General features: G+C 48.0%; 1 protein-coding gene across 1 annotated transcript in view; it reads left to right on the top strand.

Moving 5' to 3' along the window:
• Positions 1-26,192, top strand: part of LRRC7 (leucine rich repeat containing 7) — a 1,991,887-nt gene extending 1,965,695 nt beyond the window's left edge. Inside the window, exon 28 of the mRNA XM_085602293.1 lies at positions 25,886-26,192. Within this exon, the coding sequence (XP_085458419.1) occupies positions 25,886-25,993 (108 nt within the window). The 3' untranslated portion in view covers positions 25,994-26,192. The remainder of the gene's footprint in view (positions 1-25,885) is intronic.
• The last annotated feature ends 200 nt before the right edge of the window (positions 26,193-26,392 follow it).

Here is a 26,392-nt window from a genome sequence, read left to right as displayed (position 1 = left end):
GGAATCAATTCATTTACTATTTCTAGTTCTAAATCAACCAGCATATTGTTCATTGCAATCCCCGCTTTACTATGATTAAAGTGCAGAATAGGAGCGTTCTCTTCATCCACAATTCCACATCTATTTTTCCCGACGTGAGGGCATGGGTGGATATTTAAGTCTCCTCCACATATGAGGTGGGCTGGCCCCTTACCAAGTGGAGAGTTATGTCCCAATTTCTCCTTAATTAAATTGATGATAGACAAGAATTGTTCCTCATCAAGATTATTATAAACATTGAGCAAAAGAATAGGCTCAAATTTATTAAAGAGGAGCTTTAATAGTTGGAAATTTGGATCAGACAGCACCAAAGATGTTTTAAGATCATTAATTGTGTTGGCAATATATGTAGTCAACCCTCCCTTGGGTCTTCCAGAGCCACCCCCCAACGCTGGCGTAAAATACGTTTTATAGCCAGGGAGGTGGAGCTCTGTCAGGGACCAAGTCTCCTGGAGACATATAATATTCCCCCCTTCTAAAAAATGTATCAGTGAACCGTCTTCGATTTTTGAGCGGAGCCCTGCTATATTCCAGAAAAGAATGGAAAGAGAATGCAAATCTACATTTTGCACTGTTTCTTGGATTGAACAATCCATTGTGGAATTAGATGTTAATTGAGAAGAGCTATGATCAATGAATTTGGAATTGATTGGTGGTCAATCGACCATTTCAAGAACACTAAATCTGTTGTCCGTGGGAATCCCAAACCAGGTTTCCCTTTTGGTTTGCTCTCTATTTAACGTCCGCAATTGATGGAAGCCCCAATCATCATTTCCTCTTCCCCGAAATTGTGGGCCTGAATTTGGCCTATAACCACCATGCTCATGGAAACGAGGGCCCACTGTGTTCCAACGATTGAAGTAATTATCGTGGACTGGGGCTATAGTTTCCCAATAAGGAGCATTGATGATTTGAGCCTCCCTAGGCAACCTGGAGGGGTAAAAAAAGGAGAGACGCCTAATACCTATTTCGCCATGGGTGTTTGGACGCTCCCAAGAACATATGTGGTCCACCACCCATGGGTGGTCAAAGGAAATCAAAATACAGTCACCCGGAATTGATTTCCTACTATTTCCCACCCACGGGGTTCTACGGACCATCAGGATCCTAGATGACCCGGGTTCAGTAATGGGACAGTTGTTATTTAACCAAAACTGCACCTTATTTTTCAGTGACCAGGTAGTTTCCACAACGTGGTCTTCTAGCTCGGGAACTCCTACCATAACTACCACGTAGGGGCTTGCTTCTGGAGGTAGGTCAACTGCCAACCTTTTTTTGCTGCCCCTCGTGTCAGCTATGGTGTGATCAGTTGTTACTTGGTTAGGGACCTGTTTGTTTTGTTGGAGCGTCTTTTTTCCCTTGAGAGGGGGGTATTTTGGCCCTGGCGTTGCTGCTCCCAAAACATTATTCTGAGAAGGATAAGTGTTGGAGTTAGCAATAGGATCTTCTGTTCTCTCTATGATGGTTGTTTCGGGAGGTGGTAATTTGGATGTAGAATCAGAAGGGGCGTTTTTAGAGGTTTTTTTTTGCGTATATGACACCTTTTGAAGGGGAGGTTTGATTCTTTTCTCTTTTTTTTTGTCCCCCCCCCTATTACTTGTTTTGGTTTCATAATGTCTATGAGAAGCTGTAATTGTTGTTCCATCCGAGACAACCTTAATTCGAGTGGAGTAATGGTAATTTTTAGAAGGTCTGCTATGTTGGCTATTGACACAGGGTTTAAATTATCTTTTTGCGAGTAAATAGGTGAAGAAGAAATCGAGTTATGTACGCTAAGCGAATCTAAATTTTCATGCGTAAGCTGATTAATAACTGATTTACCAGAGTGGGGATTGTCAGATGTGGGTGTTGAAGGTTTTGGTTCGTCTAGAGTACTAGAGTCATGTGGGATCGATTTATTAGGTTTTGTTCTTCTTTTCCTAATTGCCCCCTCCCTTTTCCCTCTAGTAATTCTTATTTCGTCCGGGGTTATTTCGGGGATTAGTACTGGGGATTTTTCTAGATCGAGACTTAGTTGAAAATCGGATAGTTGTGAAGCTGATAGATCTACATTATTTGGTAAACTTCTCCTACCTGTGGGAGTGGGGCCACAGCCCTCAATTTGGCGGGTCTCGGGGGTTTTTGCATTCTTCAAGTTTCCCATGGATGACCGCTTTGCCAGGGCTAGATTTAAAGAGACCCTACCTTCTATTAGGGTGATACTTTGGTCAATGAAATTGTTCGCCTTGGTAATAAAGTCGTCCATAGGACCTAAACGTTTTCCCCCACCTCCCTTTACTTTATCTTTAGACCCTCTCGTAAGAACCATCTCCACAATCGGGCGGAACAATTAGTCGGCAACAAAATTTGGTAAACAGAATTTACACCAGGCTACTTAGAGCTCTCAAACGATGTGCTGGATTAGTGAACTGTTAGGTTCTGAAAGTACCTCGTTGTTATGGAGAGGGCCCGGTCCGGTCTCCTCCGTTCTCTGACGGCCTCAGACGGCCCGCCCTTTGCCCGGGCTTAGCCCCGGGCGCTCCCGCGCAGCGGGTAACCAGATTCTTTAAATAGTTCAGTACTTGGGCTTGGGGGCGTGTCGGCCAGGGAGAGCAGCCCAGGTGTTGGTGATTGGGCTCGCAGGGACTCCTGGACTATGGAGTCCCTGCTGCTCGCAGCCCCGGTCCTGATTCTTTTCCCCCAGATGGCAGGCAGGCAGTCCCAATCAGCAATCCTCCGCGGTGACTGAACGCGAAGCGGGACCCGCGAAGCGGGTCCGGCGAGTTGCTGGCGCTGTGCGCTGGAACGACTGGGATGTACAGGGGCAGTCCGGCGTCAACCTTGAAGTAAGCAAGTAGTTGTCCCGCTGTTAAGGAGGAATCAATCGACTTTTACTCCCGTGGGCTTGGGGGCGTGTCGGCCAGGGAGAACAGCCCAGGTGTTGGTGATTGGGCTCGCAGGGACTCCTGGACTATGGAGTCCCTGCTGCTCGCAGCCCCGGTCCTGATTCTTTTCCCCCAGATGGCAGGCAGGCAGTCCCAATCAGCAATCCTCCGCGGTGACTGAACGCGAAGCGGGACCCGCGAAGCGGGTCCGGCGAGTTGCTGGCGCTGTGCGCTGGAACGACTGGGATGTACAGGGGCAGTCCGGCGTCAACCTTGAAGTAAGCAAGTAGTTGTCCCCCAAAGGAATATATGACGTTACAATGCATACCATTACATTGCAGTACATTACAATGCATACTAATACTACGCATATTGCAACAGTAGGGAAAGTGTTGGAAAGCGGAGGGCTAAAGATTACAATTCCCACTGCAGTGAGTCCAACCCTAAGACTAACCCTTGCACCTCAAAATCCAAACACACCCTGAACCATAGCATTCACCTTTGCCCCCCAAAACACATACCCACCCTGAACCCTATAGTTCACCTTTGCCCCCCAAAACACATACCCACCCTGAACCCTAAAATTAACCCTGGCACCCCAAAACCCATACCCACCCTAAAACTTAAAATTCTCCATTACTAACCTTACAATGCATTGTAATGGTATGCGTTGTAATGGCATGCATTGTAAAGGCACCTGCATTGTAAACGCTGCATTGTAAAGACATTACGATGTAATGCCTGCATTGTAATGGATGTCTCCCTTGCCAAAGGCAAGCCTGTCTGCATCCGTCCGCCCCTGGACCGTGCCTAGCACCAAGGACCCCTCCTCTCGGACACTCCACCGGTAAGACGCCAGCACCCTCCTCGCCATCAACCCTGGACGTCACATCGCCTGCCATCTAGCAACAGTGTGGAATTCTCTTGAACCCTGCGCCTGTCGAAACTAGAAACGCACCTTCTGCCACATCAGCACACCAGTGCCTTGTGCCGCCCAGCTGCACAACAGTGCACCCGGCTGGCTCAATTGCATCCTCCTCAACGTGCGGTCACACCACAAACACGCAACAGAAATCTAGGACCTCCTCGATGCGACCTCTTCAGAAATCGCCTTCTGCACGGAAAACTGGACCAACCTCTGCTCCGGACCAGACATCGCCATCCCTGACGAACTACTAAATCAACCATAAGGACCACCCCGACTGTGCAGGAGGAGGCATTGCCATCTACTACAAAAGTACACTCCGACTGACCACGCACTCTAATGACCCAACGGTGACCATGGAACACCTTCACTTCCAGATTCTGACCAACCCCATCCTCTGCGGCACCCTCATCTGCAGCCCTCCCGGGCCATTGACCCCCATTTACCGATACCATTGTAGACCTCATTGCACCCCATGCTCTCCCATCATACACGGAGACCTCAAGTTCCACCTCGACAAGCACAGTGACCAGAACACCACCCCCTCCTGGGGAAGCTCGCCAACATCAGACTCAAGCAGCCAGTCAACGCACCAACCCACATAGCAGGACACACACTCGAGCACGTCTCTTAAGCCAGTGGGAACTTCAACTACAGCCACAGCACCAGACTCTCCTGGACCGACTATCATTGTATACATCATGTCTTCACCATGCCCACTGTACACCACTACCATCATCAACCCCCCACGCAGCTGGATTAAAGCCACCGAAGAACTTCTCATCAACTCCCTGAGCACCACCACTCTGCCAACGCTTACAGACAATAACACAGCAGCGCACAACCTGCACAGATGGATCTCCAACTGCGCCAACACCCTGGCACCCCTCAAGAAAAGACCAGGCAAACAACACTCCAGGAAGGCCAACGGGTTCACTCCAGCCCTCCACTAGTCCAGATGGACTGCAGACGCCTCGAGAAGTGATGAAGCCACAACATCAATCAACTCCACAACTCAGTCACCCTTGCACCATGGCGGAAGGGTACCTGCGTTGGTGTGTGGCAGCCATTGTGCGCCAACGTAGGTGATAAAGACAGGAGGGCTTATTCATGAGCCCCTTCTGACAGTTTAACCCAACATGGCGCCAGTTTCTTGACGTACTTTTAGCGTGATTCTTGCACCACGTTGCGCCGTATTTGCAAAGTGACGCATGTAGGCATATGCATGACCTTGTGAAGCCCTGTGCCACATTATACCTGCATCAGGTATGATGTATGCAGGGTGTGCGTTCCCACGCAACAAAGCCTCATAGGAGTAGCACAGTGAAATCCATCAGATTTCACTGCGACAATTGTAGGACAGCACGGCGTCTGTACCTTAGGCCTGCCTTATGGCAGGCGTAAGGGTGACACAGTGCCACAGGGATAGGCTTGCCCCATGCATTGCTGGAGTTGGGTCATGCTAGCGACACAACTGCAGCAATGCGTGATTTTAGCGCTGACAGTTACTTCAGGATTCCAAATGTATCTGTCATTAATTGTGACATGGAGCGCTGTACAGTGAATACAGCGCATCCATGGTGTCGCACGAAGGGCGTAGTGAAAAGTGTTGCAACACTGTTTTGTCGCATCACTTTTCATGAATGAGGCACAGGAATGCGCCCTATCTTATTGATGGTGCGCATTCCTGCCCTGTAGTTTTGTCGCAGGGCATCGCAGCAACATTCCTTGTAGCGCTATCCAGCACCAAAACCTGCTGAATTGAGGCCCCAAGTCTTTGCAACATTTTTAAGACCAGCTATTTTCTATATTTTTTTGGGTCTTGCTCCATACAAGGAATTCCTTGTAAATATCGCAAAGTGGTGTTAGCGGACGTTTTTGCACAGGTACGCCTACCTTGCATCTTATTTTCGTTATCTATCGCTAACAGAAGTGGCGATCTTTAAAATGCATGTTTTTGCCGGAAAACTGCCGCTAACTGAGGTTAGCGACAGCTTGTACATATGGCGATAAAAATATCGCTGCCGTACCACCCAAAAAGTGCCGCTACCGCGGCTTTAACTCCTTGTACATATGCATCAAAGAATTTCCACTTACTAAAAGGAACACAGGGTAACCGACCTTATTCGATACCATACTATCCCAAAAACCAAGTGTAATATGCAACTGTAATTTTCTCCATTGCAGTTCAATATATGTCCAAAACTCCATATGCTACCAAAGGGATTGAGTAGAAGTCACTTGCAATCCATCAAGTGGAATTTCCACTGGGTTACATTCTTGTTCATGCTCATGTTGGGTGGCTGTTTCTGTACTATTTTCTTGATTATCTCAATTTTTGCACACAAGCTGCAGTAACATCGCCGGTACATTTTTTAAGATTGATCACTATTTCATTAAACAGATCCAGAAGATATGTGCACAATATTAAATTCTCAGAGGAAGTAATCTCCACAATTCCAAAAGTACCAACTATTTGCTCACCCACAGTGTGTTTCTCAATCATTAAACTTAGAACTGGTCTAGGTCAATATTCTGATCATTCTATATTTAGGTAAACAAACAATTAGAGTATACACTGATATTTTTGTGGGTAAGCCCTCCTCCATCCCCTTGTAGTGGAAGGAAGACCCTACCAATTGCCTTCCCTTCCTGCTCACAGCCTCCACTTAGATTCTGAAAATTCTTATGAGTTAATAAAAATGTCAAGATAACTCTGATGATTACCGTACCTCCTAGAGAAACGCGATTTTTGTCTAATACCAGTTTTGACTCATAAAGCAGTGCAGAGGGTTAATGTCCCTGGGTCGAAAAACATGTAACATGCAGATCACAGAATTGTATTTTTTGTGGATTGCGCAGGTGGTTGCTGCATTTATCACAACCAACGCCAACCTCTATGTTACATTTTAAATCCTGAGTTTATGCTTTTCCAGATCAAACACACTTAAAATATACTGCCTGCCCTTGTGGATGGCATGTGACGCTTACACCTTGTAGTACTCATTGACTTATGTAACATTTCCCATATATTGATTTACACACTTGATGGTGATGATGATTCATTGTCTCTGTATAATGTGTGTGTGATGTGAAGTGCTGTGATAACCTACTTTGGTATAAGTAGCGCTATAAAAGAAATTAAATGCATATAAGAGAAGAGACATGGAGAGATGAGGGGCACCCTTGGAGGGTGGTAGTGAGAGACTCCATGGAGAAGTAGGCAATTGTGGGGTGCCAACAAAGACTGTCGCCCGGGGCGCCACCAGCTGTAAAGCCAGCTATGCCCCTTCCTCACATGTGCGTGCAGTGTAGTTCAATAGGAATAACATAACTATACTTCTCTCACACATTATGAGGCATATTTATGACATTTGTGGTGCAGAGCAGCGCAGCAACACACCCTGTTGTGTTTCCTTGGTCACTAGGAAAGGGCAGGAATGCACCTTATTTTTCCAATATGGTGCATTTCTGTCTTTCCTTTGCGCTGGTGCCGTTTTGGCAGCTTAACTCCAACGCAGGCACTCTTACACGATGATGCAAGGGTGCCTCAGTTGCATGCAGGGCTGTTTTTGTGCAAGAAGGGGCACCTTCCTGCACTAAAACAATCCTGAGAGTATTTTCCCCTTCCTATGTGTGCTGCAGAATGCAGGACAAGTAGAAAGAGAAAGAAACAAGGAGAAATACATTTACACGTCCTTGTAAATCTGGGAATACATCAAACACCATGGGAGTTGCATGGGAACACCCATCAAAATGCACATGGAATGCCTCTCTTGTGCAGAGTAGGGTAACAAAGCAATTTGCGCTGCGTTGCCTTACTGCAGATTTTTGAAGCCATTTAAAGCTGCGCAAAGTGGCTTTGCGTGGCTTCATAAATCTGACTTAGAGTCTTGCGTCACACATGCATCACTTTGCGTGGTGCAAACGTGATGCAAGCCTCTCATAAATACGACCCTATGTTTTTAAATATCAAATCCTTCAAAAATTGCAAACATACTACAATATTTTAGTTTCAATATTATTATGCAGTAACATCATTGGGCATGCTTTAAAGATTGAAAGTATGCAAACAAAACGTCATTCCACAAACTGGTTCTAAAATTAGACGGGATTTTTATTTCTGTTTTGAAACACTTTCCATGTTTGCAACAATACATGCAGAAGTGTTTCCCCTCCCCTGGCATCTTAACGAGACACAACCTGCTCGCGGCACGCATTGATGTCCATTGAAAAATCCTGCAGGTCTGGTCTTTACTTCTGAATGCGCGTTTACGCAGCCCCTCCCCTTTCACCTGAGAAATGTGCAGTGGAGATATCCCTTTCACGTATGAACGGATGAATGATCAGCGATCAATTACAGGTACCTGGAGGCATCCACAACTGCAATGTCATGACCTTGTGTCGCCCTGCAATATTTTTTCATTTAGGAAAAAATAACATCTCTTCTACTAGCTCCACATGCACTGTCTTCAGCCATGCATGCCACGTGCCTCCAGTTAGCAGAGGCCAAACTCATTTAACATTGGTGCATACCCCCCCGACTCCTGAGGGAAGGAGCCTCGAGTCTAATGGTTCACAGTCCATGAACTATTGAGTGGTGCATGGTTAGTACAAGACATCTGTATCAATAAAATATGTGAGCTTGCTTGCAATTCAGGTCTCACATGTCCTTCCAAACGCTCTCTTTACTACACCTTTGCTTGATGTACTGCATCAGAGGCATATATCTTTGGAAACAAGAATGTTTACAGGTCACAGTACAAGTAATATACGATTTTAGCCTGCTCCGGAGGACTAAACAGGTTGCTAAAGATCTTCTTCTCGAGGTATAGGACTGAGCTGCAGGCGAGGGACTATAACGAATGAAAGAGCCTTTAATGAGCATTATTGCCCACGACGGAAGGGTACATCTCCGCAGGAAATGCTTCACTTCACCATGTTTTACCCATTTTCTGATCCCCCTCCCCCCCGAAAATCCTATCTAATCCCCATTTTGAAACAGTCCAACTTTAAACAAGTTCGGCCCGCATTTATATTTTTACAGATGTTGACGGGCAATACCGTTTTTTATGTTTTAAGTTTTTTTAAATCTGCCATCAGACTTAGGGCGAGCTGCGATTAGTTGGGTCACTCCCCACAATGACTTTGGGTCACATCTACACTATTAAAACATTGCATCCGCTGAGACTAGAATGTTCTAAATTAAACAGGGAAAAATGAAAAACAAACATTGGAATAGGGGAGCAGACGTTTAAAACCGGGCATTATTGGCCCTTAGTCACTCCATTGTCTTCGATAACACTCCCGTTACTTGGCTGTTGTAATCATTCTTAGAGTATAAAAAAGAAGTCGTTTTGTAATAAACAAAATGGCACAAATGACAACACTTTTTAGGTTTTGCAGGCAAGTAATGGGAGTTACCACCTGATTTCTGATTACAAGATCTACGTAACTGTACATAGTTGTGGTGTTTCACCTGGAGATTTCCCCTACTGAAAGGAAGAAGAGTGTCTGGATTTATACGAAGACAAAATTAGGAATTACGGAGAAAGTGGGGCCAGATGTATCCATTGCCGAGGCAATTTGTCTTATCTGAGAACCCCACTCTCCCTCTGAGTTTAGCTAGGAACTCCTCTCTTCAGAGTCACTGATGCCCAAAGAATCTGAACCGAGGCCGGACTGGCTGTACCGGGCATTGGGCGTTTCCCTGGCAGGCTGAAAAGGTTGGAGGACGGTTTAGTTATCAGAGGGGTGGTTTTGCAGCAGTGCTGCAATGTCAGCCCCAGTAACAAAATCAGCAGGCCAGCATAAGTCACACAGCACTCACTTTCGTTTTCAGCCTCCCTCTGTTTTGAAATATGGTGTCATCTTAAAAGCAATACCTGCAGAGGTCTTTGTATATTGAGCACTTCTCAGTGACAATAAAAGTGTTGTGATATCTCTGGTGATTAATCTTCCTGCTAGAGTGAGCTGGAGTTTTGTCTAGTGGTGGTTTTGACTCATCTAAAGTAGTGGAGAGGGTTAATATGCCTTCTGCGCAGAATGTGTACCACTCAGATCACAAAAGTGTAATTTGTGTGCATACCTCTGTGGTTACTGATTTTGTCAGAGAGATCCTTTTGTTACTGTAAAGTTTATAATTTACATTAGTAATCTAGCACAGTGAGCTATGAACTGCCACCAAAGAGCTACATGCAAACTGCATGGTACAGGTTAGAGTTATGTTTTTTCCAGTCTTTGATTATCCTAATGTTGCTAAAAAAGGTTTGTTTGGGTAGAAACAAATTCTTATTAGTAAATGTAACCCTAGCCACTGTGTGACTTTTTGAACCCTGAGTTTGTGCTTCCCCTGCCCAAGCACTCTTAAAACATGCCTACCTTGTACTGCCCTTGTCTTATGTTACATTTTCTATACACTGACTTACACCTGTATTATTCATTATCTCTGTGTGTGTTTGATGTAAAGTGCTCCTTCACCTGATCTGGTATGAGAGGAGCTATAAAACAATTTAAATACATGTGAGGTTGGGGCTATGGAGAGATGAGGGGCACAGTTGGAGGGCGATAGTGAGGGAACCATTGAAGGGCCCCAATAAATATTGTGGTATCCTGGTGCACTATTAGCCCATCATTTAACAAGGGAGTGGGCCTTTAATGGCCTGTAGAGCCCCTACAGAGGGCTGTAAGGCTATTAGAACATTACACCCCTAGAGGGCAGAATGTTCTAATTTGTAAAACAAAGGCCTCACAGAGCCTGATGGGGTTGAAATCCCCTCGGACTCCGTGACACCTTTGTTCACAGCAACAGCTGTGAACAAACATTGTAATATGCTGCTCATGGCTTCTACCATGCATAAGATAGCCAGGAGCACTCCATTTTCTTCAATGGAGCGCTCAACATTCCAATGTTCTAATATGCTTCAAAAGCTAATATATTTGAATATATATTGAAAAATGTGTTATAGATTGAACCATTTTTGCCATTTTTTCCGCATATTTTCTGGAGGGAAGAACCCCCACAAACCCTCATGTAGTAATTGGGCTCACTCGCTGCGCTCACTCGCTACACAACGTACAGGGGCTGGTCTAACTAAATTTGCCAGGATTGCTATGGGTTCCCAGTCTGGTCCTGCTCAGAATTCTAGCAGGCGAATTTACCAGGGGAGATAGGGGGGAGCTCATATTGAGGTTTAAAGAGTTTCTGAGTTAAGTGTAAGGCTGTAGTAGACAGTGTGATTTCTTTCAAACAGACGGTTCTATTCTGCAAATGTGCATTTTGATGAACCTTGCACCCCTCTGTTACTAAGGGGTGTATTATTCTTGCAAAGTACACGGTGAGTCAAACACATTTTGTTAATTGCACCTATCAGAATCATTTAATCCAACTGATAGGCAGGGTTGGCTCCTCCGCTAAGGCGGATAAGCGTCGCCCCACTACTCGGCGAGCATGTGAAAAAGGAAAAATAAAATGATAACAACACACTGTTATTATCATTTCATTTTTCCATCCTTGCTCATCTGGTTAGGAACGGGCTAGGGCTGGTCTGTGTCAGAGGAACAGGGGGCGGAGTGGTGGCACTCTCCTAAGTGCGAATCAATGTTTGGCCGGCCGTCTCGGACTGGCCAAACAGTCATGTGCACTTAGCATGTTCTCCACCCAGGCTGCATTACAGCCTGGGTGGAGAAAATGCCCAGGCCCCAAGTCCCCATCTAAGTGCCAGACCACGGCGCTCAGACCAATCACGACTCAGCTATCAGCAGTGTCTTGATTGGCTAGGGTGCTTCCTGTTCCTGCTTCCTGTCGTGGAGTCTTGGAAGAGGGCAAAGAGAACCGAGAGGCTGCGGCGGCAGCACACAGGTAAGTGTTTTTATTTTTTATTTTCATTCCCTCCCCCCGTATCCCCCAGTTGCCCCCACCGCCGTTAAGTAGCAGCCGCTACTGCTGAAAGATGTATTTCACAGAGTCAAATCAATGTCACAAAATAAGGTATCGCTTGTACCGAATGCCGTTGCACCTCCTGCTTTACATTGCGTAATAATGGCGAGATTAGGAGACAAAGCAGAAAATGAATCCTAGCAGCCTGCCTGGAGTGCTGGCCCAGTAACTCCTTCAGTGGGAAGGTAGGAAATCGCATTAATATGTACCTTAGTGTGAAGCCACGCGATGCCCGGAGCGCATCTGCGGGGCAGCTTCTCAAAGCATCTCAGCGCAAGCGAAGGAAGCAGGCATCCAAAAATATGACAATATACGTAGCGAGACATGATTTATGGAGATGGTAAAAGCAGATATCTGACACAACCTTCTCTGGTCCGACGCAAAGAAAAATGTGTTTACATTAAAAGATTCTTACTCCTGGAAAAGGCACATTTAAGATTAGAAAAGTATAGCCTCTAGGGCCGAATAGAACCGTTTCGTCACACCTTTTGATAATAGTCTGGGCTGAATACCAAAAACACAGGCCTTGAGCAAGCCAGGATGTACCACCTCCATCAGTAGCTGCTGCTAAAGAGAGATGATGGGAACAGGCCACTCGAGCTGGTCGGTATGTTTACAGTAGTGGTAGGGAGAACCGAGATAACATTCTTAACGTGTCGCGTTAAAAGTACCTGGGATGTATCCCTGCGCCACGCTGCTCCGGATTTCAATATTTTAGAATGAAAACATGTTTTCTGCGCAGGAAACTCACACCCGGAGTCCTTTGGTGGGTGCTGTATATGATTTATGAACACGTTTCTCAATAGCTGAGTACATCGCTCCACTGGAGAATGGGTTCCCACAAAAGTGAAACTTCTTTTAACATGTGTGGCTACAATGCGCATGTCCAGCATATGACACACACGATATCTGCTGCCAGCTGATCAGGAATCCTGGATGCACCCGTGATCACCCCTGACCTAGTGTCTCCGAGCGCTTTTGCTGGCCCAAGAAGTTCGATTTCCATGTTAACAAGGTTGGGCTTTTAGATAGCTGTCTTCCCGCTCCCTACAAGCCCTTCGCCTGATCCCTCGTCTTCACCTGATCAGCTGTCTTCCCTCCCACCTCGCATGTCCTCGAGCTGCTCGCTTTTCCCTCCCTTTCGCTCATGTACACAAAGGTTGCAGGCGACGTTCGCCTCACTGGCTCAGAGGAGTTCAGAGGACAGCCTCTGGCCTGCAAGGACAGCTTACTTGACATAGACTGTGGCTAAGCGCTTGGTTAACTCTGAGTGCAATAACCTCAAGCCCAGCAATAATACCTGGCTGGAGGAGACTCTGGGGCATTTTATCAAGCCCCTATCGCCACCACAACGTCACTTTTTGTGACGTTGTGGTGACGATAGGGTCAGCTCCCTATTATCAAGGCAGCGTTAAGCCACTTAACGTGCTTAACGCTGCCTTGATAATAGTGCTCCTTTCACGCTGAATTTAGCGTGAAAGGGGCGTGCAGTGGGTGTTGCGGTGGGCGTGCCACTGCAACACCCATTGAATTTGACGCTGCCACCTAATACCGAGGGTGGCGATAATAGGTGGCAGCGCCGAACTTAAGACCAGGAAAATCCTGGTCTTATGATGGAGAAAAGAGGAGAAATGCTTTATTTCTCCTCTTTTTCGCTTTTTTCATGTGTGCTGCCTTGTGCAGCACACATGGAAAAAGCAAAATGCCATGGTTTGTTTATGTACAGGGAAGGTGTCCCTTCCTGTACATAAACAAACCTTTTTTTAAAATGCCATTTTGTAACTTACATGTGTGTTGCATGAAGCAGCACACACGTAAGTTACAAACTGGTATTTTAGGGTTGTTTATGTGCAGGAAGGGACCTCTTCCTGTACATAAACAAACCTCCCTGTTCTCAGACACCCTTGCACTCTGGTGCAAGGGTGCCTGCGTTGGCGCTTCTTTGTAAAACTTAGCGCCATCGCAGGGGGAACGCAAGGCTTCACCATATCTTTGATAATGTGGTGCAGCCTGGCGTTTCTGAAGTGGTGATGAGAGGCGTTAAGCCAAAAAGGCTAATGCCTCTCTCCGCCACTTCCTTGCTAATATGCCCCTCTGAGTGATATCTACAGCCCTGCTCATACTGTGGGATGCCTCCATCCACTTAGAGGGGCTGGGAACATGATGCTGTGCTATCTGGAACTGCACTCCCAGAAGGGTGCACTTTAGTCTGATAGTCTTAATAGTAAACGAAATTCATATTGTTTCTACCAAAGCTATGATAATGCATGGGCATCAAATGTTTTGCCTCCATTTATAGTTTTACTTGTATTTGCAATGTCTTCCCCATAGTCCCCTTCAAGAGTAGGTTTCACTGCTTGCCTTCGTAAGCACACGAGAGCCAGAGCCTCAAAAGCAGGACCTTGTCATGCAGTGAGGTTGAGTTTGCACAGAGGTCACCCAGTTGTCACTGAGTTCCCCTGGCATTGGAGAACTGGTCTGATAGTTTGGTGGGATTTTGGTAGCGTAACAATAACATTTCAGGTTATCTGTAATGTTAGAGCAAAAGATGTGATTTATTTAGGATTATGGATGATGTTAGGGTTAGGTTTGCGGTTTGCATAATTATCAATTAAATGTTAATTGCATTGTTGATAATTCTAGATGAGTCATTCTGTTTCTTCATATTTGTATTTTTTAACATCACATAGATACATTTCGTACATATTGCTTGCTTAAATGCACCAAAATGCCAACTTGTGGATCCACGCATTTAGCTTAACGAAACCTGGTGTGAAGTGTAAATTAACTACCTAACCTTGATTGTTTACAAAATCTTGAATAAATGCTAGACATCTGCTGGACCGTTTCTCACATATTTATTTTTTCTATTCTAATAAAAATATATTTAACAAATACATATATTGCAAGCAAATATTTGTACTTATGAAACCTTTTTTAGACAGTCTATTTTATGTAAATTTTAGTGAGATGTCACCTCGATGGCAAGACCCGCTTTAGGGTAATCTAAGTTGAGCCAATAATTATCCAGCAGCTGAAACTGAATTTTATTTCTTTTATCCCTCATATGGTTTGCCGAATTCATACTGTTCTGTTCATTCCCATGGAGTGTTCAGCCTTTTCATTAGCAATTTCATTCTCAACCCTGTTACTTAGTGCAGTTCTATTGACATCTGAGCTTTTGAAAAGACTCCCTATCATCTGTCTTTTGTGAGCAGAAACCTTTTACACTGCAGAGATTTCCTTTTCTAAAGCTCTCATCTTTGCATTCGTCTTTGTATGTTTTCTAGCAGTGGTGGAAATGGTAGAACACCTTATCTGTGGCTTTAAAAGCATCAAAATTATGAATCAGAGATGCATCATTTGGACCATTGTTATCAACAAAATGTAGCAGATCAGATCTAAATATATCTATAGATTCAGGAGCTAAAACCATGTCTGCATTCTTGCACCACCGTGAAGGGTCAAAAGCAGACAATGTTTGCATTGAACTTGGAAGCACAGAATGGTCCCAGATACAAATTGCAGAATTTGGTGAAAAAGACAAAGAACACATTTGAGGGGACTTAATGGCCTTTCACGTTAATAACAACTTCTGAATATCTTGCTATTAGAATAGTGTGCACAAAATATGAAGGGCCAAAATATCGACAGGTTTAGTACATATAGATAAGTGTAAGATTACTTTACTTAACGCCACATCAAGGTACGTAAAGGTGGGGTTAAGAATAGTAAATCTAGATTTACCTATACACACATACTTTCTCGATATTTTGGTCCTCAATATATTATCCGCGATATTTTGATAGCATGCTGTTTCTGTAGTCGATATATTGACAGGCATTATTAAATAATGTAATCTCAAATGGGAACGATTTAAATTAAAATTAAAAGTAAACTGTTTTACTATAGGGAGCTTAACCTCCATAACTGCAGTAGTTCGGAATTCTTAAGGACCATCTCAAAGCTACTGACATTTTATGTGGAGTAAATTTTGCCTTCAACAATATAGCCAACTGAGGATCATCAGCAATATTAAAATACCCCCTGCCCCAAATACAGTTACCAGAGCCCACTCCCAAAACGTTTTCCAGAAATCAGCGTATCAGTAACAATACCATGCATACTAATAGGACGTAAAATCATGTCACTTATTCGTAGTTTAACTTGAACAAATGAACCCTCTTTGTCCATGTTTTTTTTTGGCAGAGTTTTATATAGCGCGAACTTGACCCGAATCGAATCAGGTATCAGAGCGCTTTACATAGCACCAGTTATGTTACATGAGGACACACATTCATTTTTTGTTAGACACGGAGAGATTAAGTGATTTGCCCAGAATCACAGGAAGTTCAGCGTCATTACCAAGACTCGAACCTAGTTCCCCAGGTCCGAGGTCGAGCGCTCTAGCCGTTAGGCCGACTCCTCTTCCCAAGTTAAAATACATAACTTCAAAATATAAGTGTTATGCAACAAATACAGCAAAACTACATTTTTTTGTTTATTGCCTGGGAGAATACCAGATGCCTACATGAGTTTTTTGTATCGAGACAAGGGAACCCCTATATTTGAACCTGGGGTGGTCAATGGTATTATAACAAAACAATAGTTCATGCAGGGCCGAACAAGTCCCAAAGTAGCGAGAGCTGTTGAGTTAAGGCAGTGTTAATCAATATGCCTATAGCATTGGGCATATGTAGGCAATTAATGCCGGACGGAGCAATAATAGGCAGTTTTTTTTTATTGTAGGCAGGGGCACAGATGGGCTTTCGCATCGTGGAGAATTTATTTATAGACAATATTGCAACGCTTTTTCTGGAAATATAGTTCAAGTGCTCACAAGAAAGTGACAATAAGTGTGTTGTGGTGAGTGAAGGTGACATTTAAAATATATAGATCGCATTGACAACATAGAAACTCCTGACTGTAATTTATTTTTTGATAAACAAATTTGTATTCATTTTTTTTTACAAAAGGAATGCACCAGCCAATCCGCACCGTATTGCAATGATTGAGGATTACAATCACAATTTCTCAATACCCAACGTACAAACATCAATAAGGCAAAAGTGAGATGTAATCAGTCGAACCCCTCACAGTTAGATTTCCCCCAAATTCTGCCGTATTTCTTGGGGCAACCCCATGCTGCATACATAACTTTCTCCTGTGTGGCGCACCAGTCCACCCCATTCCGCCAACGCCCCACATTTGGGGGTTCGGGGCATTCCCAAGAGGCCTCAATGTCTCTTTTAGCTACCACCATAGCTGTAGTAAAGAACAGTTTTTTGTTGCGTGACCCATCCAGCCCATCAGTGATGCTCAGGAGCGTGTGTTTTAGGGTCGTGTGGAACCTCCCACCCCAGAACCTCAGAGAGTTTGTCTTCGATGCCCTGCCAAAATCCCGCCAAGAGGGGACAGGCCCAGACCATGTGGAAGAAGTCAGCAGGGTCATATCCACACCTGGTACAGGCTGAGGACCGACTAAGCCCTGCGCGATGAAGGCGTGCAGGGGTGAGATATGCGGCATGCAGATAATAGAGCTGCACCAGCCGCAGCCTAGCGGAGGCGGTGACCGTTCTAGGGGCCATAAGGGCAATGCGCCAGTCTTCTTCCCCCAAAGGGCCCACCCAGTCCACCCATTGCGTCCGCAGTCGGTCCAAGGAAGTCGGGGTTTTGTTAATCAGTGTACGGTAGATGCGGGAAATGCCACTTTCCCCAGCTCCCCAAACATAATCTGGGCTTCAGGCGGGCTATGATCTGGCAACTGCGTGCCAGTTGTGAGGTGTGAGCGTAGGGCATGTCGCAGCTGGAGGTAGCGAAAGAATTGCGAGTGATGCAGTGAGTACCTGGTTTGGAGATCTTCGAAGGAGCGCATATGATCCCCCACCCAAACGTCCCCAAGCTGCGTAATGCCTATGAGGTCCCTAGCTTCGAAGCCCCGAAGCCCAGTCACTTCCTTGAGCCAGGTCCCGTGCCACAGGTGTGTATAGTGGGTCAGTGTGTGTGTCCAGTTGGTGTGTCGCAATGCTGCCCGCCAGGCCAGTAACACCGAGCGTGTCACCTCCGGAAGACGGGAGGGAATCGGGGTCCCATATAGGAAGGATTGGATTCTGGTGAGGCCCAGCTCCCCTAGTTCACGCCTATAGGCCGGATCAGACCACCCCCCGTTGAACCATGTATGGTAAGAATTCGTGTGGCTAGGTAGTATAGGTAAAGGTGAGTCATCCCCAAACCCCCGTCGAAGGAGGGGATCCTGCAAGTACTGAGCGCTAGCCTGGACCTACCCTTTTCCCATAAGAACTTGCTGGCTAAGCCGTCAAGTTCACGGAACCAGGCCCTGGGAAAGCACATGGGGGTGTTCTGAAGCATGTAAAGAAAGCGGGGAAGCACCAGCATCTTAAAAAGGACCACCCTCCCCATGGGGTTGAGGGGCAGTGACTGCCACCGCCGGAGGTCCGCCTTGGCCCGCTTCACCAGTGGAGTGACCAGCTGAGCTCAGGCAGCAAGGTCACCCAGATCCCCAGGTATTTGAATGATTGATGACGTAAGGGTATTTCAGACTGCCAGTCAAAGCATTACCGTGAGAGGTGAAGGGGAACCAGGACCGATTTGTTGGGATTCAAACGGAGGCCTGAGGCCTGTTCGAAGGACTGCAAGATATGTAAACAGTGGGGGCCGGACCGGGCAGGATCTGCCAAGTAGATGAGGACGCCGTCGCGTAGAGGGCAATTTTATCCGGTTCAGCGCTGGACTATTCCCATCCCCGCACCCGAACGCAAGACCACATCAAGGCCCCCAAGGGCTCCATCACTAAAGCAAAAAGCAGGGGAGAAAGGGGGCAGCCCTGCCTCGTCCTTCTACAGACCGAGAAGGGTTCCGACAGGACTCCGTTTACTAGAACACGAGCCCTCGGGAGGGCGTACAGAACTTTGACCATGGCCCGAAAGCGGGGACCAAGTCCCATCATGTCAAGAACGTCGTGAAGGAAGCCCCAGTCCACCGAGTTGAAGGCCTTCTCAAAGTCTACCAGGAGAAGCGCTAGGTATGGGGTGAGGAGGTGGCGATGGGCCAAGGCAGAGTGCAGTCTGCGAAGACAGTGTTGGGTGCCGCGAGAGGGCATAAACCCGCATTGGTCAGGGTGAACCAACGTAGATAGATGGGGTTTGAGGCACTGGGCAAGGAGGGTGGCGAACAGTTTGTCCTCAGTGTTGATGAGGGAGATGGGGCAGTAATCTGTGCACTGTGGTGAGGGGGGCTGGGATTTTGGAAGGACTACAATGGTGGCTATGTCCGTTTCCTGAGGGAAGGAGCCCTTCTCCACTGCTTTGTGAAATAACGCGTCCAGGTGGGGGATGAGAACATCCCGGTATTGGGCATAGTATTCCTGAGGAAGGCCATCTGGGCCCTGTGTTTTGCCAGATGAGACAAGAGCGATTGCGTCACCAATTTCCTTGCGGAAAATGGGGCGATCCAGATCGACTTGAGCGGCGGCGTCCACACATAGAAGGCGGCCACCCTCCACGTCCATCAGGTCCGTAAGGGACAGAGTTGTGGCTCGGGCCTCGTATAGCTTACGGTAGTAGGCGGCAAAGGCTTGCGTCATTTCCAATGGGGCACGACGCGTTGACCCGTCTGGTGCCGCTATTTCTGGGATTATACGGTTCGCCCTTGGGTATGTGGCCAGGCGGTGAAGGAGCGAGCCATTCTTGTCACCCCATCCATACACCCTGGCCACTGAGGAGCGCCAAAGGAGTTTGGCCGCGTCTAGCGACAGTTGCTTGATCTCCGCCCGGAGCCGGGTCAGAAGTCTTGTATCGGAAGCATCTGGGGATCGGGTCGAGGCACGTTCGAGGTGCAGAGCCTGCGCCTCCTGTGAGGTAATCTGTTCCAATTGGGCCTGTCGCTGGAGCTTGAGTTGACCCTTGGCGACCCCCCTAATCGTGGCCTTGCCCGCCTCCCATAGGGTGCCTGGGGAGGACACGGAGCCCTCGTTAGCGAGAAAGTACTCTGTTAGCTCCTGCCTCACCACCTTCCTGAAACTCTTGTCTTGAAGAAACCAGGCATTAAACCTCCAAGTTTGCCGGACAGAGGCGGATGGGGACCCATGCGGATCATCACTGGCGAGTGGTCTGAGACACCTCTCGGGAGAAGCGAGACGTCTTGAATCAACAGACAGTCTGTCGAAGGAATGAAGATGGCATCAATGCGTGCCTGTGTGTGGTGTGCCGCTGAGGTATGTGTGAATTGTTTAGACTGAGGGTGCCATAATCGCCAGGCATTGCATAAACCTTGTGACGCGGATCAAGACCTCAGCTGCTTGGCCTGTGCAAGCCTACCAGGGGATGGAGGGCCTGTTGTGTCAAGGTCAGGTGATGAGACAGCGTTAAAGTCACCCCCAAGAAATGTGGGACCAGGGGGCAGGGACGCCAGGAGGTCAACAGACTTAGCTAGGATCGTCACCAGTATTGAGGGGGGAGAATAAAGGGACACCAGGTTAAGAGGGTTACCGTTTAGTGTGCCACTGAGGGCCACGAAAGTGCCCTGGGCATCAAGAGTCGTGTGGACCGTCACCAGAGGAAGGGAGCGTCTCACCAAGATCGCCACCCCTCGGAAACCTCTTATAAAACCTGAGTGCCACACTCTATCGTAGCCGTACAGCGTTAAGAAGGGACAGTGATTACTCAGCAAGTGGGATTCTTGTAAGAGTAAGATGTCCGCCCCTAAGCGCTGCGTGTATCTGAGGACAGCCATGCGTTTAAAGCGGTCCAGGAGGCCCTTAATGTTCCATGACATGATGCGCAGGGGGGCGTTTATCAATGGTGTATCGGACATGGCGCTTGAGTTGGCAGCAGGACTACAAGTCTGAAAGGGAGGCTCAATCTGTCTGCCCTATCGAGTGTCCGTCAGTGTGCGCCGTGAATGCTGGTGTGGCAGAACTAAAAGACCAAATGCCCAGAAACAGGTCCATCGGAGCATCCAAAGGGAGATCTGTATGTCTTACGGGGTGCAAATCCGGGCGCCATAGGAAAGCTGGTGTAACGAAACTAAAGTAAAGGAAAAGAACCAAAAATACAACTGAAACACGGGACAACGGTCCCACCACATCAACCCCTCTCCCACCCTCCACCCTACACTTCAGGAACGGAAGCATCTGTCGCCCTAACAATAAATCAGTGAGTAACAACCAAACAAAAACGTTTGGGAATGGGAAAGCGTGGAGGACCCCTCCTCGTGTCCGGATGTGTGTATATGAGTCCATCGGGAAAGGAAGAAATGTTCTGGGTTAGAGCATCGTCTCTGGCCGCGGAGCTAGCCCCGGCGGGCAGAAACCAGTTCAAGCAGGGTCGTGCAGGAGCATCGGGCTACGGGAGAGGTCTGATTCTGGAAAGTCGATCGCCGAGGGCCCAGGTGAAGCCCCCCCGCCGTCCAGGCAGCCGGAGGAGCCGGAGCGCCTCCCATTTGAGGGTCCTCCGGAGAGAGACACCGGATGCTGTGAGTGACCCGGCGGGGAGGCCGAGCGGCCTCTTCTCTGCCCACGGTGCCTGCGGGAGTGATTATGCTGAGGTTGAGGAGTGAAAGGAATGGGGAGGTCAAGACCGCCCTCCGCCCTCCCCGGGTCTAGCGCCTGATCCCCGGCCCGCAGAGGGCGCTCCTCCATCACCCAGGTCCAGGCCACCATCAGATCGTCAAAGAACAGAGTCTTGTTCGCGAACACCACACGCAGGCGAGCCGGTATTGAATGTTGCTTGACCTCCCCAAATGAGCGGCGCTGGACCTGGACCTCGCGGGTGTAGTCTGGGAAGATCATGATAGCACAGTTTTCGTAGCGCAGCCGCTGTTGTTTGCGGGCTTCAGCCAGGACAATGTCACAATCCTTGAAATTGAGAATCCGCATGATGAATGGGTGGGGGGGCGCACCCAACGCCGGCCTCGGGGCCAAAGACCGGTGGGACTGCTCGATCGCAAACCATGGGGAGAGAGAGCCCTTCAGGACCCACGACCGCAGCCACTTCTCCAGAAAATCCACCACGCAGCCCTGCTCCACTCCCTCCGGAAAGCCCACCAGGTGGAGGTTATTGCATCGAGATCTATTTTCGGCATCCTCTGCCCGGCGGTGCAACTCCTGAGTGTGCGACTGAAGACGGGCCACCTGCCCCTCAAGTTATTGAACGTCATCTTCGACAGTGGAGATGCGGGTTTCAGTCTCTGTAATCCGGGCAGTGGCGTTACAGAGGTCCTGCCGAATGAGAGTCATGTCAACTCGCACTTCTGCGATTTTGCCCTCCACCGAAGTCTGGGATGTGTGGATGGCCTGGAGGATGGTGGCCAAGTCCGCGGACGGAGGGGCCTCCTGTTCAGCCACACCCCCGGTAGCCCCCGCTTCCAAGGTAGTAAAGCGATCCATCTTCGTCTGGGTGGCAGGGGTCTTCGCCGATCTGTCTGTTCTGCCCACGGCGGCTTCTGGGAGTCAAGGATTCCTGTCGTCCCCACAAGCAGACCCCACAGTGGGAAGTCAGCAAGCTAAAGCGGGTGAGCAGTGGGTCAGCAGGGACAAGCAGCTAGCCTAGGGACTCGGCACGGGTCAAATTGTCGCCGCCCGAAATGTGTGGCCGGAGTCGTAGAGGAGGGAGGGAGAAGGACCACGATCCAGGGCCAAACAGGGACCCCCCGCCAGGGCCACAGAAAGCTCCGCCGGGTGGCTACACAGAATGTTCGCAGAGGTATTAGTGGGTCCAGGACTAATGTGGACAGGTGACCACGGGAGCGCAGTAATGGTCAGTGCCAGGCCCCGAGAGGAGAGGCCCAGCAGGGTCAGTTCACCTCAGCCGCAGGTCACAGGAGGCGCGTCGGGAGTGGGGGAGAGGGGGAGGAGGCGGGATGGAGGGAAAGGAAGCCGTGCTAACCAGGGCCCCACGCACCCGCCTGCCGCCTGACCGATGGCTGAATCCTCCACCCAAACCCGGATGCCTCAGCACCCCCACTCTTTACCTCCAGTCCAAGGCGCAGTGGCTCACCGCCTGCCGCAGAGCTCCCACCAACTGCTAGTGGTGCCCGCAGCAGTGGTACAGGCCTCAGGTTCAGCAGGGGCAATCAGGAAGCGTGCAGGCCTCTCCCACGTAGACTCCGTAGGCACTCCATTCCCAGAGATGTTGTTTGGGCCCAGGGGGTGGTGGGGGGGAGCACCGCTCTCAGGAGATCGCCCAGCGGCACCGGTGATATCCCCCCATGGGATACCACAGCCCCAGTGGATCATGCAGCAGGTGGAGGCCCACGACACCGGCAGAGCCCGCCCAGGCCCAGGAGGATGGGGGGGGGGGCAGTGACGGAACGCCACCTCGGCAGTCCACACAGCGAGCGTAGGCTTGTGGCTCCGTCGGGAATCCGCCTTGCCCAACCAAGTCTGCAGCCGAAGGGCAATGGGGGCCCGTGGCGCCAAAGTTTCCAGTCCGGGCCCCGGGGGATAGCAGGGTTAGCCCTTCGAGTCCTGCATCCGTGATGTGGTGGGGGCCCGCGGCGCAAACGCCCGCAGTCCGGGAGAGCGGGGCCCACTGCCTCCAGACGTGCACACCACCGGCAGAGGCCCACGGTATCGGGCACACCGGTCCAGGTCATAGGGCGGAGACAGGGATCGTCGCCCCCAGCGGGATGCCCCGCAAACACCAGTTCCCAGCGGTAGCCGCGCTAGGCCAGGCCTCGGCCCCGGGAGCAACAAGGAAGGCTCTGGCGTGCCCAGGCACACCGCACGGGCCCACAAGGATCGCTGATTGCGGGCACAAGGGCCCCCGCAGAGCCGAGTCACAGCAGGCAGAGCCGGGCCCACCTTGTAGGGGCGGGCAAGTCTTGGGCAGGAGCGTCGCAGACTGCCAGGCACCGTCAATCCACAGTCCTTTGCCGCCCGACCGATGGCCGATGTCACCGACGTCTCTCGGCGGTCATCCAGTATGCCAGTGCTCGGTGCAACCAGGCCTCGCGGGCGGGGGACTGGCCGATATCAGCAAAGGGGGGGAAGTGCAAATTACAACAGGGGCCCCAGCGCGCAGGTGAGTGCAGGCAATCCAGGACGGCGGCCAGCAACGGGCCCGGGACCTTCGCGGCAGAGGATGCCATTTTAAGGGTGTCGCGTGGCATGTCCAGGAGACCGGGGCCGCCCCCACCGATCCAAATCACCACCGCCGTCCCAAACGGAGCTGCGGAGACCCCCGCGCAGTGGGGCACTCGATTCAGATTGTCAGGGAGTCCCGATGGTAACGGATGGCCGAGCGGATGACGGAGGGGTCCGGAGCACACCTAAGGTGGGACCGCCATCTTGACGCTCGTAGCCACGCCCCCCTGATTGTCATTGAAACAGTAAAAGGAATTTTTTGTTGTATAAGGGTCGACAGCGTTTCGATCTCACTGATTTGAGATCATAATCGGAACAAACAATTGTGAGCATGAAGAATTGGCCAACCAGAAGGAATCCGATGAGTAGAAGGAACCCGGTGTAAATTGGGCAGTTTTTAACCACTCAGGATCACACGCTGTAAATCCAGAGCCACAGGATGTTCGAATGCTTAATAAAGAGCCCTGAGTGTGTAGGGAGGGGCGGGCGCGCTTAGTGATTAGACGGCCGCGGCACAAGTTCTGAGTTACAGAGTGGTCGGCAATCACCGCGTAGTCGATTTTGCCGTGTTCAACTTGATAAGGCAGACCGCGTGTCTCGGTCGATTCCTTGGGGATGGGCAGCCACTCCCTCTTGATTCCTCAGGTGAATGAATCGACTGCCTTAACTCAACAGCTCCTGCTACTTTGGGACCTGTTCGGCCCGGCATGAGCTATTGATTTCTTATAATATATGAGTTTTTTTTAGCAAACCTTATGCAAACATTCTGACATTTATAAAGTAGTATTCGATATTTATTCTCTTGGTGAGATGTCTAAGGCCATTATCATTCAGGGATTGGCCATTTACACCATGGAGGTGGTACAAGCTTGCTCTTAAGTGAAAAACACCCACTAATACTTCATATATAGAGATTTAAGTAATATACAGCTGGCAAAAGATTAACATTGGTAGCAAAAATGAAAACTTAAAGCAAACCATAAACATTTAAATTATATCTGGAAAAGAAATCAAGTATACAACAATTCAACACTGTGTGAACATTATTTTTAACTCTAACCATATATGTATGACTCCAATAAATGTATGTCTGTGTTAAGTGTATAGCTTGACCTTAGCCAAAAGGAAGCAGAGCATTGTAGTATCATACAAGGGTGAACGTGTGATTGGAAAAGTATTGGGTTTCTGGGTGCTGAAGTGTACTGTTTACTGTTTCCTACATGGGAGCAAGGCTCAGCCAGCCTTGATGGATAAAGGGTTGTTGTTCCAGATCCTTACGCATAAATGGAAAAGGCTTGTTGCCTCACTTTTTCTCTTTTACACTTCTTTGTCTCCAATCAGATGGTGTCCTGACTGCAAGTATGCCAAGAGCCACCAAAGATGGTGAGCTTGCGTGCCCAATAGGCAGGGGTGGTGGTTGTGACTGCTTTGTAAACACTGTAATAACTGTGGTACCAAATATTGCTGGCAATCATTAGTCTCCGAAGTCTAACCAAGTTGTGCCTCTCATTTAGTCTAGATTGTTGCCCAGTTCCAACTCATGACTGAGGATTTGAGACAGGACCTGCACACACATTCTTCTATTTTGCTTGACCAGTTATGTAATTTCTAATTCCTAGGTTATGAATACAAACGGAGACCTATTGTCATTTCTTTCTCATGATCCAGATGACCTGTTCATTTTTTACTCTAGTACCCCTACAAATGTAGGTCTCATTAATATTATCAGCATACTAGATGTGTCATAGCCATGCTGCACTGTGTAAAAAAAATGCAACATAACCTTCTGCTTCTACTGAAGTTATCACTGCCACACTATTATTGGTATGTTTATTAATAAAGAAATCCTTGATATGGATTTATTGTTCACAAATGAGAACTTGGATAATGTATTACATATGATTGATTCATTAAATATGAGGTATCATTTTTTAAACATTTTCCTTGTAACAATTTGTTTTTTTAATCTTCTGTGGGTTTCAATTGGTTATATTTCTGATTTTTGTCTGTTACAGGCAAATGGACACAGTTTTGTACATATGGAGCATGAGAAGGCTGTTTCACTGCTGAAAAGTTTCCAGAACACAGTAGACCTAGTTATTCAACGTGAGCTTACTGTCTAAATATTTTTATAAATAGTCAAAATACATATAGGCAGATCTAATGTTCTGAAATTTATACATATAAAGCAGATGTTGCCAATTGCTGGACCAATGGCAAATATTAGTGCCAAATGTATGATAAGATATGTTCGTATGATCATCTTTAAAAATATTCATTATATAAATATGATGTACACGTGGTTATGTATTAGTTTTTATTGTCAGCCTGAGGCTACACATTGCTGAAGTTTTTTGTTTTTTTTAAATTAAATTACTTTATTCTCAAAATGAAATTCATGATTTCAGAGCACAGACGCACATACGAGCTCTACTGAAATTATGCTCACCATGAAAACACTGCCTCAAAAATTGTAAATGCCTTTTATATCGCATCTACAAAGAGAATGGAAATATAATTCC

This window comes from Triturus cristatus, chromosome 4_2, assembly GCF_964204655.1.
Source record: "Triturus cristatus chromosome 4_2, aTriCri1.1, whole genome shotgun sequence".
In the NCBI taxonomy this organism is placed as follows: domain Eukaryota; kingdom Metazoa; phylum Chordata; class Amphibia; order Caudata; family Salamandridae; genus Triturus; species Triturus cristatus.
Note: the sequence above shows the minus strand (reverse complement) of the source record. Positions and strands in the feature narration are given on the sequence as shown.